The sequence below is a fragment of the Mesitornis unicolor genome, unplaced genomic scaffold (genome assembly GCF_000695765.1).
Source record: "Mesitornis unicolor isolate BGI_N332 unplaced genomic scaffold, ASM69576v1 scaffold9438, whole genome shotgun sequence".
NCBI classification, from domain to species: Eukaryota; Metazoa; Chordata; class Aves; order Mesitornithiformes; family Mesitornithidae; genus Mesitornis; species Mesitornis unicolor.
Window position 1 is genome coordinate 27,840 of NW_010199818.1, and position 17,329 is coordinate 45,168.

Sequence of the window (17,329 nt, forward strand, 5' to 3'; positions counted from 1 at the left end):
GCCCTGGATCTGTGGTGGTCACATCTCGTACACTCAAATGTGTAAGGAAATTCTTGGGACACTTACAATGCTCTTTACACTAGCGTGACTCCACTATGTAGAAAGAACAATTCCTGGTTATAATGTTAAGTGACAAAGTCAGGTCTGCTGATTTCACATAAGTTGAGTAGGATTTGGCCACAGCTGGGTACAAACTAGATAATTCAACAGAAGTATTTTAATGGTGTTAATCAGCAATGTCATTTACATGGGACTTCCTTATAAAATGTGTAAATAGAACAATTTCTCCTGATGGATGAGAGAATAAGCTTCACTTAGCACTGTTTCCAAAAGTTAAGACTGTTGAGACATTGTAGTGGTATGAAAAGGAAAACACCATAGAAATATATATTTTGTTTAGAAGACAATGAACAGAAGTACAGAAGCGTTGATGCAGGTAATTGGAAAGGTGAGGAAAGGGAAGGAGGAAAAACTTAGGCAGCAATCCCCTGGCAACATGGGCATTACTCTTGATCCTTCCGATTCACCAGTATCAGTGGAAGTCAGGCTTCTCTGGGAAGGTGCAACCTGAACGCTTGATAATTACGCTGGCTGCGTAATGTCCAGCCCGGATGCACTCGGTCATTGGTCGGTCATAGACGAGCTGTGAGAGAAAGCCTACAGAACAAAGTGGGAGAGAAAAAGAAGGAAGAAAATGGTTAATTTGATTTTTGAATGTATCAATTTGTCACAGGGCAAAGCACTGAAATACTGGCCTAAATGTATGTATGTGGGTAGCCTGGCTAGTTTAAATTTAGTATTGTGCTTGAGTGCTTCATTAGTGTCCTTGAAATGATTTTACTCTCCTCTTTTCCAGAGAACTCCTGATTCCTCAAATACTATTTAAAAAAACAAAGAAGCAGTTTTCCCTGATGAAGAGAGCTCATTCTGTTCATACTGGCTACAGCTACAGCATCCCCCAACTGTCACTCTGCAAGCTTTTCTCAAAAAAAGAGAAAGGCATGTAACAATTAAAAATTACCTACATTCACAGTTACAGGTGTTCACAATGAAAAGAAGGTGAGAAATTTTTACCTGATGAGGAAAGTTAGATGATATCTGTTTCCCCTGATTATGGGAAGTTCAGCCTAAGACTTCAGAAACAGTGGCTACCTCTTAGCGTGTTCAGATACCTATGTAAACAGCAAACCACATGGAGAGCCAAGCACCTCTCAGAACTGGGGCACCTGGTTAGCTGCTTTAATTAACAAAGGCCTAGCATGCATGGCTTAGAAAACCAGAAATCACTGGGAGCTGAGTGTTTTGGAAACCAGAGAACCTCTTCATATGAATATAAGCAGAGTCTTAGAAAGGAGATTATTCATAGGTACTCAGAAAAGTTAAGTACAAGTGGCACCAGAAATTTTATGGATTGAGATGCTCATTTCTGAAACATTTTGTCTTGGTTGAAACTATTGTGATCAAAATCATGACAGAAATTATGGCAGAGGTGAAACACGTATTTTAATCTTGGAAGAGATTTTCAAGATGTGAAAAGTAAACTTAGTATCTTATAATTTAAAAGTACACTCTGTCATTCTAGAGGTAGTATTTTATTCACTTTTATCCTGTTTTCTAATATGTTTCAGATGTATCTCTCTTCCTCATTCAAGCACAGAAGGAAAGTGAGATTTGCCCAGGAAGATCACAGTTCTAGCAAGCTGAAATAGTTCTTTTTAAAGCTTTCATCCATAATTTCAAGTTCCAGTGTTGTGGTCTGACAGGCCTTGGGCCTTGACAGTACAAATGTAGTCTTGAAACCATGTTTCTCATAAGTACTATGTAGCTTATAGGTACCAATTTCTGACATGTTACAAATTTTGATTCAAAGATGGTATGTTTTGCTAGCTTGCTTTCAAATACAATTTCTCTGTTCAGCTTAGTTACTATTGGAGCAAAGATGCTACATTATACTGTAATATGTGTCTGCTGGACAGGCTGGAGAGTTGGGCAGGGAGAAACTTAAGAAACTCAACAAGGACAACTGTAGCGTACTGCATCTGGGGAAGAACAACCCCATGTATCAGTGCAGGATGGGGGCTTTGCTGCTGTAGAGCAGCCCAGGTGAAAAGTACTTGAGAGTCCTGGTGGACAGCAGGCTGACCATGAGCCAGCAATGTGCCCTCATGGCCAAGAAGACCGATGGCATCCTGAGATGCATTAAGAAGAGTGTGAGCAGTAGGTCTAGGGAGGTTATCCTCTACTCTGTGCTGGTGGAATACTACTACTGTCCATCTGGAATACTGCATCCAACTCTGGGCTCCCCACAGAATCACAGAATCACAGAACGTTAACAAGGAACTACTGGAGAGAGTCCAGCACAGAGCCACTAAGATGAAGAGGGGATTGGAGCATCTCCCATATGAGGAAAGGCTGAGACCTGGGTCTGTTTAGCCTGGAGAAGAGGAGACTGAGGGGGGATCTTATTAATGCTTATAAATATCTAAAGGGTGGGTGTCAGGAGGATGGGGCCCAACAAGACAAGGGGCAATGGTCACAAACTGAAACACAGGAGGTTCAACCTAAACATAAGGAAAAAATTCTTTATTGTGAGGGTGACAGAGCACTGGCCCAGGCTGCCCAGAGAGGTTGTGGAGTCTCCTTCTCTGGAGACATTCAAAACCTGCCTGGATGTGTTCCTGTGTGATCTTTTCTAGGTGATCCTGCTCTGGCAGGGGGGGTGGACTGGATGATCTTCAGAGGGCCCTTCCAAACCCTACCATTCTGTGATTCTGTGATGCTCTCATTTAACCTGTGCTTCTTTTCTAAATATTTCCTTTTGTGGCACATTAGAGCCTATTTTAAGGAGATTATAAAAGTATTTTATCCTATGAAATAATGTCTGCTCCTTGAAGATTAAAAATCACGTAAAACATGAAAAATAAGGTAAGATTAATGAAGGACAATACTAGTGAGCAAAACACACCCTTTCATGAATTATCAAGACCTATCTGGGCTGCTTGGTCATGACTGATAGTGAAAAGAAGCCTGGTTGATGTATAGTTTTCTCTAAACTGCACTGAATGGGAGAAGAGTTTGAAACTACTAAATCTATAAATGAAATACTTTTCATTGGAATAGGGAGGCCATAGAAAGTAGGTGTTTTAGTTGACAATTAGGAGAAAACTTGCATGTTTCTGACATCAATACTTTTCTAGAGAACTACGTATCAGCTGCAATTTCACAAGTATTGACTAACACTAGCTGAGACAAAATGATTGCTTCACCAACAAAAGTTAAGTCCATAAGTACAAGTGGAGAAGACAAGATTTTTCAGTAGACAAAGATGAGAATCTGAAACAGGATGAAATTGTGCTGTGAGTGCTATTACTGATGGCAGTCAGGGGATGACAGACAACAACTGCGGCAGGATGGTCCAGCTGTAATAGCTGGGTAACAGTTGAGAAATTCAAACAGCATGCCTGGCAGAAATCAGACCATTTCTGAATAACAAGATGAAAATGGTCTGCTCTCCATTAAATTAACATGCATTCTTAGGAGAAACTTTCTTGGATACGTGGAGAATGTCAATCATTAAATTTAAACTGCCTGGGAGTCATGAGCTTGCCATTGCACTTCTGGGTGGTTAAAACTTGAGAGCAAGTTGTAACTGTATGTAAAATGAGGCTGTCCATTTGTGACTCAGTAAGTATTGAAGACGCACTGGGCAGGCCTCCAAAGGCAAACATGAGGCTAGGTTTTGTGCAGAGCATGAATTCAGAGAAGGGTTTATACAAGAAAGAACAAGTGTCCTCTATGTTTATGATCCAGGCATCAAACATATATGGAGATAAAAATATCCAAAGAGCAAAGGACCATAAAACATGAATTATTTTTCAATGCCAATTAGACTGAGGCTGTCATCACATCCCAGGAGCACTGTAGTTTCAAGCTCGTATGTATCTTTTGTCTTCAGTGAAGCTACTTCTTGTTTATTCTGATCTAAGTGAAAGCAGAATCAGGTGAAAAAACACCCTGTTCTAATTGGGGATAGAAATCAGACATCTCTGTGATTTCAGTGGTGAAGAAATGACATTAAGTACAGCTGTCATTTATGAGATATGTAGAAACCACAGTGGGGAGTTTGCCCTCAAACCTTTCTCTTGTCTGTTGAGTTTTTCTTAAAAGGTATGTGTTTCAGAGACGAAATAGAAATAGCGGTATCTGACACAATATTGCATCGAATGACAATACAAACACACAGATCACAAACACAGAACTACATCACATACTAAGACTAGGCAGTTGGCAAAGCAGACCCCGAGGGAACACCAGAAAGCCCTGTTATTTGAGCAGAGAAGCAAGGAGTCCTATCAGGTTGGCTGCCTTAGCTGCAGAATGTTCTTTTTAGTTAATGCAGTAAAAAGCAACATGGTCAGAACAATTCAGAGTTTGCCTTTCCCAGTGTATAAGGTACTGTGATGCAAACCCCATGAGTCATAGTCTCAAAGCATGGATTCAGATCTTTGAGTTCCAGCTCAAGAAGTTACTGCCCCATCTGTTTTTCACCATTCTTTTTTCCTGCTTGTATAACCTTGTAACTCTGTCAAAACGAGCCAGATTAGTTTAAGCAGTAAGCTGTTGAACAGTAGATCTCTGCTAACCCAGCTGATTTAGACTGAAGTGGGTTAGTGAGTACTCAAACAGCCCTACCAGTGAGCAGGGTGGTGGAGAGAAGATGGTAAGCAGTTGAAGGATGTAATCTCTTTAAGGTGCCACGTCTGGAAATGCAAGAAGATAAGTGAACATGGGTTCAGACTTACTTCACACTTCTACAATTTCACAGACAGAAAGGGCAAGATTGAACTCTGATCCTATATCATAGGCCTGGGATCACAGAAGTGGATCATCCCAGCGCACACTAAAGTAGCTCAGTTGGTAGTAGTATTTCAACTTCTACCATGACCTGGACCAGTTCCTGACTATCGTTAGAATGGAGTGCAAAAAGCAGTATATTTTTGCTACACAAGACAACCTCATTTCAAATATTTTACCAAAACAACTTAAGGCAATATTGTTTACCATCTTCTAATTGTAGCTATTCTGCACTAGCATTTCTAAACCTCTGAAGCTATAGATGCTGTTACATGCACGGTGTATCACTCTCTTCACACTAGAACACAAAGGCAAGAACCAAACTCAGGGCTTTCCCACATGTTTGCCTCCTGCCCTGACATCCAAAGTGTTCATGGAGTAAGAGAAATGGATGTCTGCTGTAATCAGCCACCTTGGTAAGCTTTCAGAGTAGACTTAGATGCCTTTTGTCCCTCACAGGCATGGACAGCCAAGTAACCACCTTGTACCTGGTCATGATAGGAACTTACTTGGAACTGTGTCCAATTCATCCCACTTATTCAGCAACTTCCTAGAAAGCAAAGACAACTTTGCTTCAAAAGCTGCTTTAAACCTTAGAGTGGTACAAAATGTATTTGTGTTCCCAGATGACAGAAGTGATTATAACACACCAATAGCTATTTTTGGCCTATAATTATTTCTTTTCTGCTCAGTAGAGAGAAGTGTCTCTGAAATCACTTTGTTCTGAAAAGTGTGCCTGAAATAATTGAGAGTTAATCTTTATTATCTCCAGCTTTGTTACTACACGTGCTCAAAGACAATGTTTATAATCATTAGGTCTGCAAACAGAAAAGTCAAGTTGTTTTCTTCCCTTTTGTGCTCACCATCAAATGAAAAGTTCTGCCAGCCAAGTGCCAGAAGTGGTGCTTGAGCCTCAAAATCCAGACCCTAACCAAGGCCCTCACTGAAACCACCTCAGATCTCTTTGGGGATGTCAATACAAGTCTGAAAAGACACAGTAAGACAGGCCACTGACTGACACAAAAGGTGATTTTTACTTTGTAACTTCTAAGAGCTGAGTAGCACTTAAAATAATTAAAAGAAAACCAAACTAATTTTCTTGTGGCCAGCAACATGAGGCAATTTCACTGAAATCAGTGACTTCTTTAAAAGTTTTATTTCCAGATTACCAGTGGTAATTCTGAATGAACGCCTAGCACTAATGCAGTTGGATGGGAACGTGGGAGTCCAATAGCAGAGATTTAAAAACAGTTCTGGTCTGCTTCAGTAATGGTTTAACAACACTTAAAAACAGCTCATATTGAAGCCAAATGTTTCACTTCAAACTGTACACTTGACAATTAATTTTAATGACTGTTAATTACTAATGCTGGCTGGAAATCCATTTATAGCCTCCGACACCCAGCTCCCCCACTACTCGGCTTTCTGCAGTCTCTCTCCCACTTCCAACCTTTATGAAATGCCCAAGGCAAAATTAATGTATTTTTTTAAATGCAAGAGAGAAAAGCAAAAAGAACTCCAAAACAACCAACAAGCAAGCAATTATCAAATGCATTAATTACAAACAATTACAAGCTGACCCTGAGTCAGAGCCCCTCAAAACATTTTTGCTATGTGATGTTCCCAGAGAATCCTCCTCTTCCAGCTGATCCCTGAAGCACCTAATATAATCCATGCCAGCCAGGCCATTCACCAGCAAAATTGTGCCAGCCACAGAAAGGATCATGAACAGCTGAGCTGCCTCCTCTTTTTTTTTTTCTTATATATATTTAAAGTTTCTACAGCTTGATTTGTGAACTGCCTTTTAAAAATGGTGTTATTCCACTAAGGGGGACAGTTGCAAGCACCTATTTACACTCTCGTTCGTATACAGCATTTATCACAGTTGCTCGAACGCTCATCTATTTTTATGTGATCCCACTAGCTTTCCAGGCCAGCAGTGTGGGAAGATACAGTTTTCAAGAAACATTACCCTAGCAATTTATGACTGAGGCTTTTTTGGCTGTCTTTTAGCGCTGTTGGAGTGGGTTAATGTTGTGGTACCATGAGTCTGGTCAGTTGTAATCAGGTGGTTGGCAATGCTGGTGCCAAGAGCCAACCAGCCAACCTAGATTTCGTAAAAGATGTTGGCATCAGATGATTCTGCAATATAGTCACTGAACGACCGTACGTCAACATGCTGAGGTTTCTCCTTTTTTAATTCTGTGGCAGATGGTGGATGTTACAGCCAAGAACCGTGGTAAGCCAGAGGCCCTGCCCATTGCTATCAAACCGAATGTTGGCTATTCTAAGTGGAAACGTTTTTGATTAAGGGTGGGATTTGGCTTTTGTTTTCATGTATTTTGGCACTGTGGTCTGACACATTAGACTTACAGTATATAAGACAAACTAAATGTAAGCATCTTCAAATACACTATACTTCTTTCCACGTTCACACACCTTAGCTCTTTCAATATACAGTGTAAGAATTATTGCACACATGCATATATATGTTATTAACTACAAATGTATACATGTACAAACAAGTGCATGCAGTGAACAAGAGCCTTTCCCTCTTTTTTAAAATGAGATGGCTTTGTGCTTCTACAGAACTGCAGTGCCAGGCTAATTACAAGTGAGAGAAAAAAGGTTACCAACCCTTTCAGAAAAACAGTCATTTAAGATGTATATCTAACAAGTGGCAACCTTGAAATCTCACTCTCATTGAAAAGAACATTAGAGAAGCTTTCCTGACTATACCACTGGAGGAAAGTTTTAATAAAAACTAATTAAACTACAAAAATCCCAAGTGGTTAACTGATTTTAGGGGCTAAATTTCTGGCAATTCTAATTATCCTCTTGTGGCTTCACTTAGTGTTTCACAACCATGACAGATGACAATGAAAAACTGCAGTTAAATTCATCCTCCCTGACACCATGCTAAGCACTGGCTTCTCCCTCTCCAAGTAAAATCAATACCATGTTTGAGTAAACACGTTTACAGCTTTATTAGGATGTCTCGCTTGTTCTGTAACAGCTACTTGAAGCTGTGGTAACAAATCGACTCAACTCAGTTAAACCTAGAGAGCTGAGTAAGAGGCTCATCGATAAGGTTGTTATAAAATAAACTACAGGAGATCAGAGAGCTGGAACAAACAGTCTGGTAAATGTCAATATTTTACTTCCAGAGAATGACAAAACCATAAGATCACGAATAAAATGTTTTGGAAGTCTATATTTATTTATAAAATGGTCACGTGTTAAATGCATTTCACTGTCTATGTACAGCCTTCTTACACAAACTTCTTGTTTTCTAATCACCAGCATGAATACTAAACCAAGTATGTTTTCAAGAAAGACAGTTAGTATTGCTATCCCTATTTCTCTTGTTTTCCTAATATTTATAGCCACATTTTGAACACATTGAATTTCTGTAAGGATCACTCAGACGGATGTACATTTTCCTTAGTCTGAGGTTATACAGTCATTTATGGACACGTGCAAATAATGCAACTTTGCATTACTAGAAGACTATGAAAAAGTGAAAGGAGTGTTTTCAGTTTAGCAGCCTTTTTCTGAAATGGAGAGGTGCTGACTACACAAAGCAAAAAAGGGTTCAGACCCTAATACTTTAAACCATTACCTGTGGAAAAAGCTAATGAAATATTCCTGAAAAAATGCAACAGTAAAAAAACCAACCCAAATAAAACTCCACTACATCCCTGTTATTCAATTAGGAAGCAGTTATTTAAGGGTGAATAATTTTATTGCATTGTGTATATTATTACCACTGTCTGGACCTACTGGGCCAGCTTGCTGTAGCTCATAGGATAAGGTGTCATCATACTTCCCAAGGCCTGCATAGATGCTTGGGTCCACCTGAGACTCTCTCTAAGGAAAATAAATTAGCAGTCTTGTTTCTTTGATGCCTTTATGCAAGTAGGAATGGTGGTTGTAACTCTACAGTGGTTTGGTCCTGAATGCTGTGCAATGGATGGAGAAAACTTAGAACCTGATTTGAAGCCTGCTGAGATTGATCAGAGTTCTCCTATCACTGGCCTATGTATTGACTGCCTACTGTCCACCCTTTGAGGGGGAACAGCTCAAAGATGGAGGAGAGAACTAAGTGCTTTACACTGTGGTACCCTCCACGTTAATCACCCTCAGTGGATTCCATTTTTGTAACCTGTTGCATATCACCTACATTAAACTCTCCAGTGCATCTCATTGTCCCAAGAAAAGAATAATTTCAGTTTACAATATGCTCCAAGAAAGATGTGATGGAGGAAACCGGCAACAAGTTTTAACTTCTGATGGTTTGGGTCTTACTTTTAAGTCTGTATGATGAACTTTGGGAAGTTCCTTCTGGATCAGAAACTGCTGGCTTGTGTCCAACAGCCAGGATCAGGGGAAAACATTTGGCGAAAAAAACCTCCTCCAAGCTTACGAAGAATATTCAAGGCTCTGTATATGCCAAACAAAACACAGGTATTTTCATTGGAAGCATTTTTCTCTATTTGAAAAAACTACTTTCCAGGCTGACATTTCTCTTTGTTTTTCCTAAAAACATTTCCTAGAAGTTTTCTTCCTTTACCATTTTTGAGACAGCAGAATGAGATAAGCTTTCTTTTACTAGTACCTGAGGAAATTTTCTGAGCTTCAAAACAGATCTGTTGTATTGACATTAAATGGTGCAGATTATTACACCTACTGCTTGGGATAAGAGGAAGATAATTTCACTAATTTAATGTAGAAATAACGAAGTTCTAAGCATAACAAAATGAAATACTATGTACTATCCTCTATTCAGTTTTTAACATACATTCAAGTACAAAAAAGGCTACATGAATGTAACTTCACAGTTGAGATTCTCAGGCACAAAAGCAAGGGAATTTGAAGTTGTCTGCAGAGCCACCATCTTTCAATAAGGTTTTATTTGCAGGTGTACTTCCCCACAATCAAGCCAGCAGAATGCAAAGAGGATCAGAAAGCAACACCCAATGCAGTAGCTAGAAAGCCCAAGAATTTCTTGACTTTTGTGGCCTGAAATAGCCACCTCTGCATTATATACATAATGCTCCTATTTTAATAAGAGTGGCATTTAATATCTTTTGCCTCTCTAAATATCTGTCACAGTCCTGGACTGAAACTAATCATTTGCTGATCACCAATAACAGTAATATCCCTTTAATGTCCCTTTAATGTTGCATATCAGTGTCAAACAAACCTGCAAACGCTGCTACTACCGCTGCTTTCAACTGGGACGACGTTTTTTCTTTTATTTATTTTTTATTGCAACCTTGCCATCTTTTCATTTCAAGTATGAGCCCATCTCAGTGTTGGGGAAATGAACAAATTATGGGAGCCATTACCATCCTATTAGATAACAGAGGCAGTTGCCAGTGAGTGAGGATCCTGCTAGCGTGTTAGCCTGAGAAGTGCCTCTGTGGTCACTGTGTCAATCTCCATAGCCCCGCATCAGCTCATATCAGACATGAAATAGATAACATATTTCAGCATATTTTTGTATTTCATTGTGTGTTGTTGTATCTCCTGCGAACATAGCATCAGCTTAATCTGACACATTGTTTCTTAGGGGACCATATCCTGCCCTGCTTCCCAGGGGAATGTTCTTGATGATCCAATCTGACTAGTGCCTCTGTCTCTACTCAGAATACATTAAAATAACACAAAAATATTACCAACAGTCTGCGAGCAAGGTAATAATAACTCATTAAAGTAATTTCTAACCTTCCATGTGAACATTTTCTTTATCATTACATGATTTTCTAACACACGACACTTTAACATAAAATGAAATGTTATGAGGATAGGGATAGTAGGCATGACAAAGTATTTTAAATGGTGATGATTTGCTTTGAGGCATTAAGTCAATTTGTAATTGTCCCACAGCTATTACAGCAAAAATTGGAACATTATAATTGGTTTTGAAAATCTATTTTTAACACAGTAGGTTTGTTTTTTAAAATGTATGCAACCTATTTGACGTTTATTTCTCACAAAGCCTGTCTAGAATGTCACTGAATTTATGGTGAGGTAAATTAGGCCTTTTAAAACCCAATTTTGCAAAATATTAATCCTCTTTCTGTGTACTGAGGCTCCCTAACACTGATGGTGTCACTGACAGGAAAAGACACAGCAGCTAGAAGGATCAGGTCCTCCTTCAGTCTAATTAGAAACTTCTGAGGGTTTTTAATTCCGTACACTGATCCTGTTAAATGGATCTCTCACTTGTACATGTTATTTAAAAAATGACAGCAAGTATACTAATGTTGTACCTTACTTTAATTCTACTATGTATTTTTCTGGATTGCCTTTAAATCGTATAGGTGAAAATGTGAATAGCCATATTGGAGTTACTGCATTTTTATAAAAAATACATATGTAAAAATGAACAGTTAGAAACCAAGAGAAGAGTAGCAATTAAAACAAAACAATTTAATCGGATTGGGTCACAATTAAATTACACTTGGACAACACTTGCTTCTAGTTTTAAGTATAATGCCAGCATGGAAGAGTGTATTATTTCCAAAGGAATAATTTTGAATGGAAGTTGGTAAAAAATTAAGTAGGGAATTAAAAAGAAAACAGGAATATTCCATGTTTTTCCTGAGTGATATCTATTTTTATGTTTTTGTTTAAATAGCTGCAACTCAAACTGTGGCAAATGTCTAAATTGTGCCAGTACTAATGTTGAAATTACTAGCGACTGGCTACGCTATTGATCAGAATAAAGATGTGCCTCTAGCTGACACTGAGAAAAATCAGCTAGGAACATATAATCTGGTAATCGTCTAGTTTGCAGAAGGTCAGTTACAGAGATAGCGTGGCCATCTAATAGCCTAGGTTTAGATGTGATGCTTATCTGTGAGCGTTAAGAATGCCATCAGAACACACAGGCGGTAAGTCATGAACATCTTGACAAGTTATCCCCTAGCAGGGAAAGATTGATGCCCTATCTGCAGCTCAGCTATTACACTCATGTATGCTGTTTATAAAACAGAAGTATTAAAGATGGGCAAAACGGGCTGTCAGTCAAAATGCTGATGACACTAAGAAGGTATTTTTATTTCAGAGCTTCATATCTCATCAGCCATGATCTCAGTAACAACAGGATTGCTCAGAGGCAATTAGCCACCCATGTTGTATAAATGAAGACTGAGAGAGTGCTGATTTCTGTTATAACATTTATCTTGACTTCAAAGAAAAGATGGAACAATTCAAAGTAGTATCCCCTCATCTTTTTACCCGTGAAGATAAATTTTATAGCAGAAATTAGCCGTAACAAGTTACATGCACATACTATTTAATTGATATCACCAAAAAATACACCTCACTCCCAGCTGGCATACAAAATTGCATCTCAGGGCTCTGGTGTTATCAGAAGGCAGTACTTCACAGCAGTGATTTTTTATCCACTGCATTTCTCTCTATCAAATGTGATTAAAAAATGATGACAAGTTTGTTCCCAAGGTATCTTACACAAGTATAAAAATCTTATCCAAATTAACAGACCACTGTAAGTGGATTAAGTAGCTTTTGGTGTCACACTCCTGCTGTTCAGTAAAGAACTATTCCTAGTTCCTTGAACTCCTATTTCAACAAATCGAGAATGTTTTAAGGGTGGTGAGTACTGGAGGGAGGGCAGCTCTTACAACAGATATTCATACAGAGATGAAAATATAACAAATCAGAGGAGTATTTAATTTCTCTGCAATGTTTTTAGTGAAAACAGATTCTTCCACAATCTTAAAGAGCCCTATATAAATCCATTAAGGAACAATCTTTCTAATACTGTCAACTGGCTCACTTATAATTAAGTGAATTCAAATCACCTGTCTTTGCTGAAGGCATTGTCAGCTCTTTTTGGCATGTTTAGCACTCCTGGTATAGCCATACAGCAGCTGTCCATAAGAACTTAGTTCATTTCTCACACACATGCACATGCCTCCATTCACACAACTCCTTCACATGACATATACAAGGGACTTATGAGACAAAGTCATGAACACAGTCTATCTTTGCCCTATGTTGGATTTATTGGGAGAAGATGGAATTCCCATTGTATAAGCTTCATTTTTAACTTCAGTCTGCTTCTACTCTTTAGGCACCAACACTGCCCTCTGAAGATGACTGAGGCTGGATTTTCAGAGGAGCAGGAAATGGCATCTGGGAACCTAATCCCTATAGGATTAGAATTCATAGGACCATAGCACAATTTACATTGAAGGGACTTCTGGAGGTCACTTGCTCCAGCCCCTGTCTGAAAGCAGGGCCAACTCACACCACATTAAATCTCACCTAGATGATTTTTTATTTTAAAGATTCTTGGATTCCTTCCACAATTGATGGATTCTGCAGAACAAGAGCATAAGAATTACTACACTGGATTCAATGCTATTTCCATTTTTATCAATAGTGTACTTGTTTAAAGCACTGGCTTCAGTCGAGGTATTCCAAAGTAATATTAGTGTGTTCAGAAAACAGAACCAGACCTTTTTTAAAAAAAGGTTTCTGAATCAAACTTTTAATAGTAAAGGAGTAATGATGAGCAATTATTCTGGGCACTATGGGTTCTTTGCAGGCCTATATTTATATTTCTTGTGCTGTGTTTTTATTAATGTACATATATGTATATGTATAATATATTCAAAGAATGTTTCACATTAAGGATACTATTTTAACATTTCAATAATGTAAAAACATACCAAATATTACTTGGCTCTGAAATCAAAGCTGGATGGCACTCTATAGAAAACTATTTGCATTTACCTCACAAAAGTAAAATTTGAACAATGTGATGACCTTTAGGCAAATTCTTAGGTGTCCAAGGTCTTTACCTAATTTGTAGAGGCACTTAGATTAAGATGGAAAAAATAATGCTTGGAATTAGCCTCTATATTAAAGATGAGGCAATGGCTTTATTAAGCCAGTTTGGCAACAGAAACAAAAGGAGGGAAGTATCTCCACTAAGCCCTGTGGTCTTTAAAGAAAAGACAAGGATGCCATGAGGCTCACTCATGCAAGGACATGTATGGAAGATGAAAACTCCTCTTTTGCTGCTGTCTCTGTCTTCTATCAGAGTAGTCCTCTGATAGCTGGGACAGTAGCTGACCATCTCTTAGGATTCATGCTAGGTTTCACAAGAGAAAGAGAGAGAATTGCTTATTCTGTAATGTAATGTAATGTAGCTTTCAAACTACAGCTAGCAGCTTTATGAGCTTCCTCGATACATGAAAACTGCCAATGGGATTTTTAAATTAAAAGGTGGTTTGAGCCATTGACCTCAGCTTTGATACTGACAGAGGCAACTTGCCATTAGCTCGTGTTTGGCACCATACGATGCTTAATGAAGAGTTCCTTCTATCTCAGGATTTCTTTTCCTTGAGAATGGTATCACATCTTTATAGCATGGTGATCAGTAATATCCACTTGCTGTGATCACTTTGTCACTGCTCCATCACGCTACTTCAAAATGATTTGTGGTTACATTTAATACTCTAGTACTTTTTGTTTAGTGTATGACTAAATCATGGTAGATTACTAAGTCAATATATTTATATTGACAGAACCTCAGAAACATTGATTTCACACCTTCTCCGATTCATTTATTACGAATTCTCTATCCAGTTCCACAGAGCAGACAGATTCTGGGGGAGAGATTTTGCAGGGAACAATGGCAGCAGCTATCTGAAAAGATGCTTACTGTCTTCATTAGTTACGGTGGCAATGACAAAGGGGAGTCCAAAAAGAAGGCAGACCTTCTCTGGCTGTAGGGAGCAGGGTGGCATAAAGGAAGGCTGAAGATGGTAAACCTGTTCATACTTCAATCTATTTCTTGCCATTATATATGCTTTAATTATCACGATTGCAAAGGCTCAAACTGCGGCTGACTAGTAATAAATAAATGAATATGTAATGAGTAATAGAATATTTCCCAAACTCTACAAATGAAGGCTGCAATTCCATTAAGAGGACTCTCATGACATAAGCCATATCAGCAAAGCTCAAGCGATTTGTCATTTTCAACAAAACCCAGAGGTGGAATTGCAACTTTAGTTTATGGGTATTTCAGGGATTTATAACCAAAAATCTGTGGTACCCCTGAAAGCCACAAGAGGTGCTGAGATGCTACAAAGTAGTTCATGATTGCTTAAACTTCTAACAGGTAGCAGTGTTGCTGGAAAGCAATAAAGGCGGAACTCTTAGTATTGTTTAGAGAAGTGTTTTTAGCATAAAGATACCTGCAGCAATTTCAAAACCCGGGTTCTGATTCACGCACTGCAGGAGCCTGAGTGGCCTACGACTTGATGCCTGCAGTAAGAGGCATGAAATTCAGAAATGTTCCTGGTGCCAACTTAATAAAAACACATTTCAACTGAAGAATGCAGTTTATTTCTTGTTGCGAGCTGTTGGAGTGAGCTAGTTCTCCTTAGAGGCCAGCAGCTTCATGTTCAGAAATGCTGAACTCATGAATCAACTCACAGAGTTACAAATGCCCAGGAACTTTGTGTACTTAAACTTTTTCAGGACTTTAAGGTTTTGAGATCTTCAGTAGTTAGATAGGTTCTAGAAAAAAAACCCAAACATATTTCTTATTTTGCACTTTCACATGGAGAAATACACGAGCAGTGATTTGCCAAGTTGGCATAATTATCGAGAAGGAATTTCCTTACAATCTGTGAGTTATATTTGTGGAAGAGAGTGCCTCTGTGAAAGACCTTTCAAAATATGATAGAGTCTAACAAACCTGACCTCCTAATGTAAAATAAATCCTGCTTGATGGGTTTAGTTCTCATTATATCCCACATTCCCCTCTCAGCCAAGACATTTGCTCCAACAAAACCACTGTTTGGTCATGTTAATATACCAGTCTCAGAAAAGTATGGGAAGCTTTGCCATAGGACGCTTGTTCTCTGCTGCTTGAATACAAGAACTATGCTTCCTGGAGAGTATATTATAACGTTGAGTGCATTTTTGAGTTAAGGGATGAATTTGGAAACATTTTACTACAAGGACACTAAAATAAAAATATTATATGTACTGTTGCCTAGGTAGTAACAACTTGATAAAAACCTCAATCAAAGAAAGAAGCTAGAAAAACACTGAAGAGAATATAACCTTCCCATTATAAAAATTCTGTCCGGACAGTAACGCTGCAGTGCGTATGTTGAGCAGTATCACCAACAGTACTGTGTAGGGCTTTCTCGTAAGGAGACAATAAAGAACTTTTCCTGTTGCAAATATGTACTTTGAAAACACTTGAAAAGTGTGATACAGATAAAATAGAGACATTTCCCCAATGAAATACAGACCAAATCAAAGCCTATCCAGTCCAGTATCCTATTTCCTACATATGGGAAGAGAAATGAAATTACTCCATGAAGAAGGAGACCACATATATAATAGACTAGAATCAGCTGTATATCTAGACTGTCACAACTTCCAGATCTCCCATCTGGACTAAACTCAGGAAAGTCTGTTCTCTGAGGAGAAGAAATGACCAATTTATTATTTATAGAGTGACAGAGGAGAACTAAGATATCTCAGAAGCTAATGGAAGAACCATGGATATTCTAAAGCTCGTGTTGCTTTGTGAGTCATAGCAGAGAGAAATATAGCTCAACAAGAACGTAAGCTCACATATCAATACCCAGGTAAGTGTCCCAATTGCAATGAGATTTCAGACAGATGTGCAACTGCTGAGCCAACTTTAATTGCAGAGGGAAAACCAGCTGTGGCCCTTGCCTGCTCAGGTATTGAGGGAGAACTGGACAATGCCATGTTACCGCTGGACTGCATTACACTTGTGTTCCATACTAAAAGCATCTGATGCCTCAGAACTATTTGTGGGGCAACTGAGGAAAATAATATATGTCCATAAACATAACACAGGACTTTTCTTAGGATTACCCCAAATACACTGAAGCTTGCTGTATCCAGACACATTATCTCATCAGACGTAGAATGACAAAAGAGAGTTGATCTCTTAGAAGACCTACTTTCCTTCCTTCCCAATGGAATTTAGCATTTTCCACATCATTCTTTTTTCCCCTTGGAGAAAGGAATCTCACAACTGATGCAAGACCAGTCTGACAGGATGTGTCTGAACTCCTTACAGTGCTGGTGGAAGGTAGCAGCTTGGAATGGAGTCTGATGTGGTTTGTATCAGCCTGTCCACTCAGGATGTTCTGAATAATTACTAAAGCCAACATTTTAGCCCTTCTACAGAAAAACAGCAGCCATGGCAGTAGCAGGGAAAATGATATAGTTTAAAGAGGAAGGGTTATGAAAGACCAGGTAGTTCTTGCAGCCTGATTATTTAGTTGCGATAGTCTTCCTGCAGCTAAACTAGGAAAGATCATAAGTAGGATTATTAAAAAGTCCTGATTTCAAAATACCTAAAATCTGAAGAACTGAGAATAAATATAACCTGAGATAAACATGGCAAACACATGAAAAGCTGCTTCCTGCT

General features: G+C 38.7%; 1 protein-coding gene across 1 annotated transcript in view; it reads right to left on the reverse strand.

The window, feature by feature from the left end:
* Positions 1 to 532: 532 nt before the first annotated feature.
* Positions 533 to 17,329, reverse strand: part of ADK (adenosine kinase) — a gene marked incomplete at its 5' end in the record, with an annotated part of 48,458 nt that continues 31,661 nt past the window's right edge. Inside the window, one exon of the mRNA XM_010189560.1 lies at positions 533 to 657. Coding sequence (XP_010187862.1) covers positions 533 to 657 — 125 coding nt within the window. The remainder of the gene's footprint in view (positions 658 to 17,329) is intronic.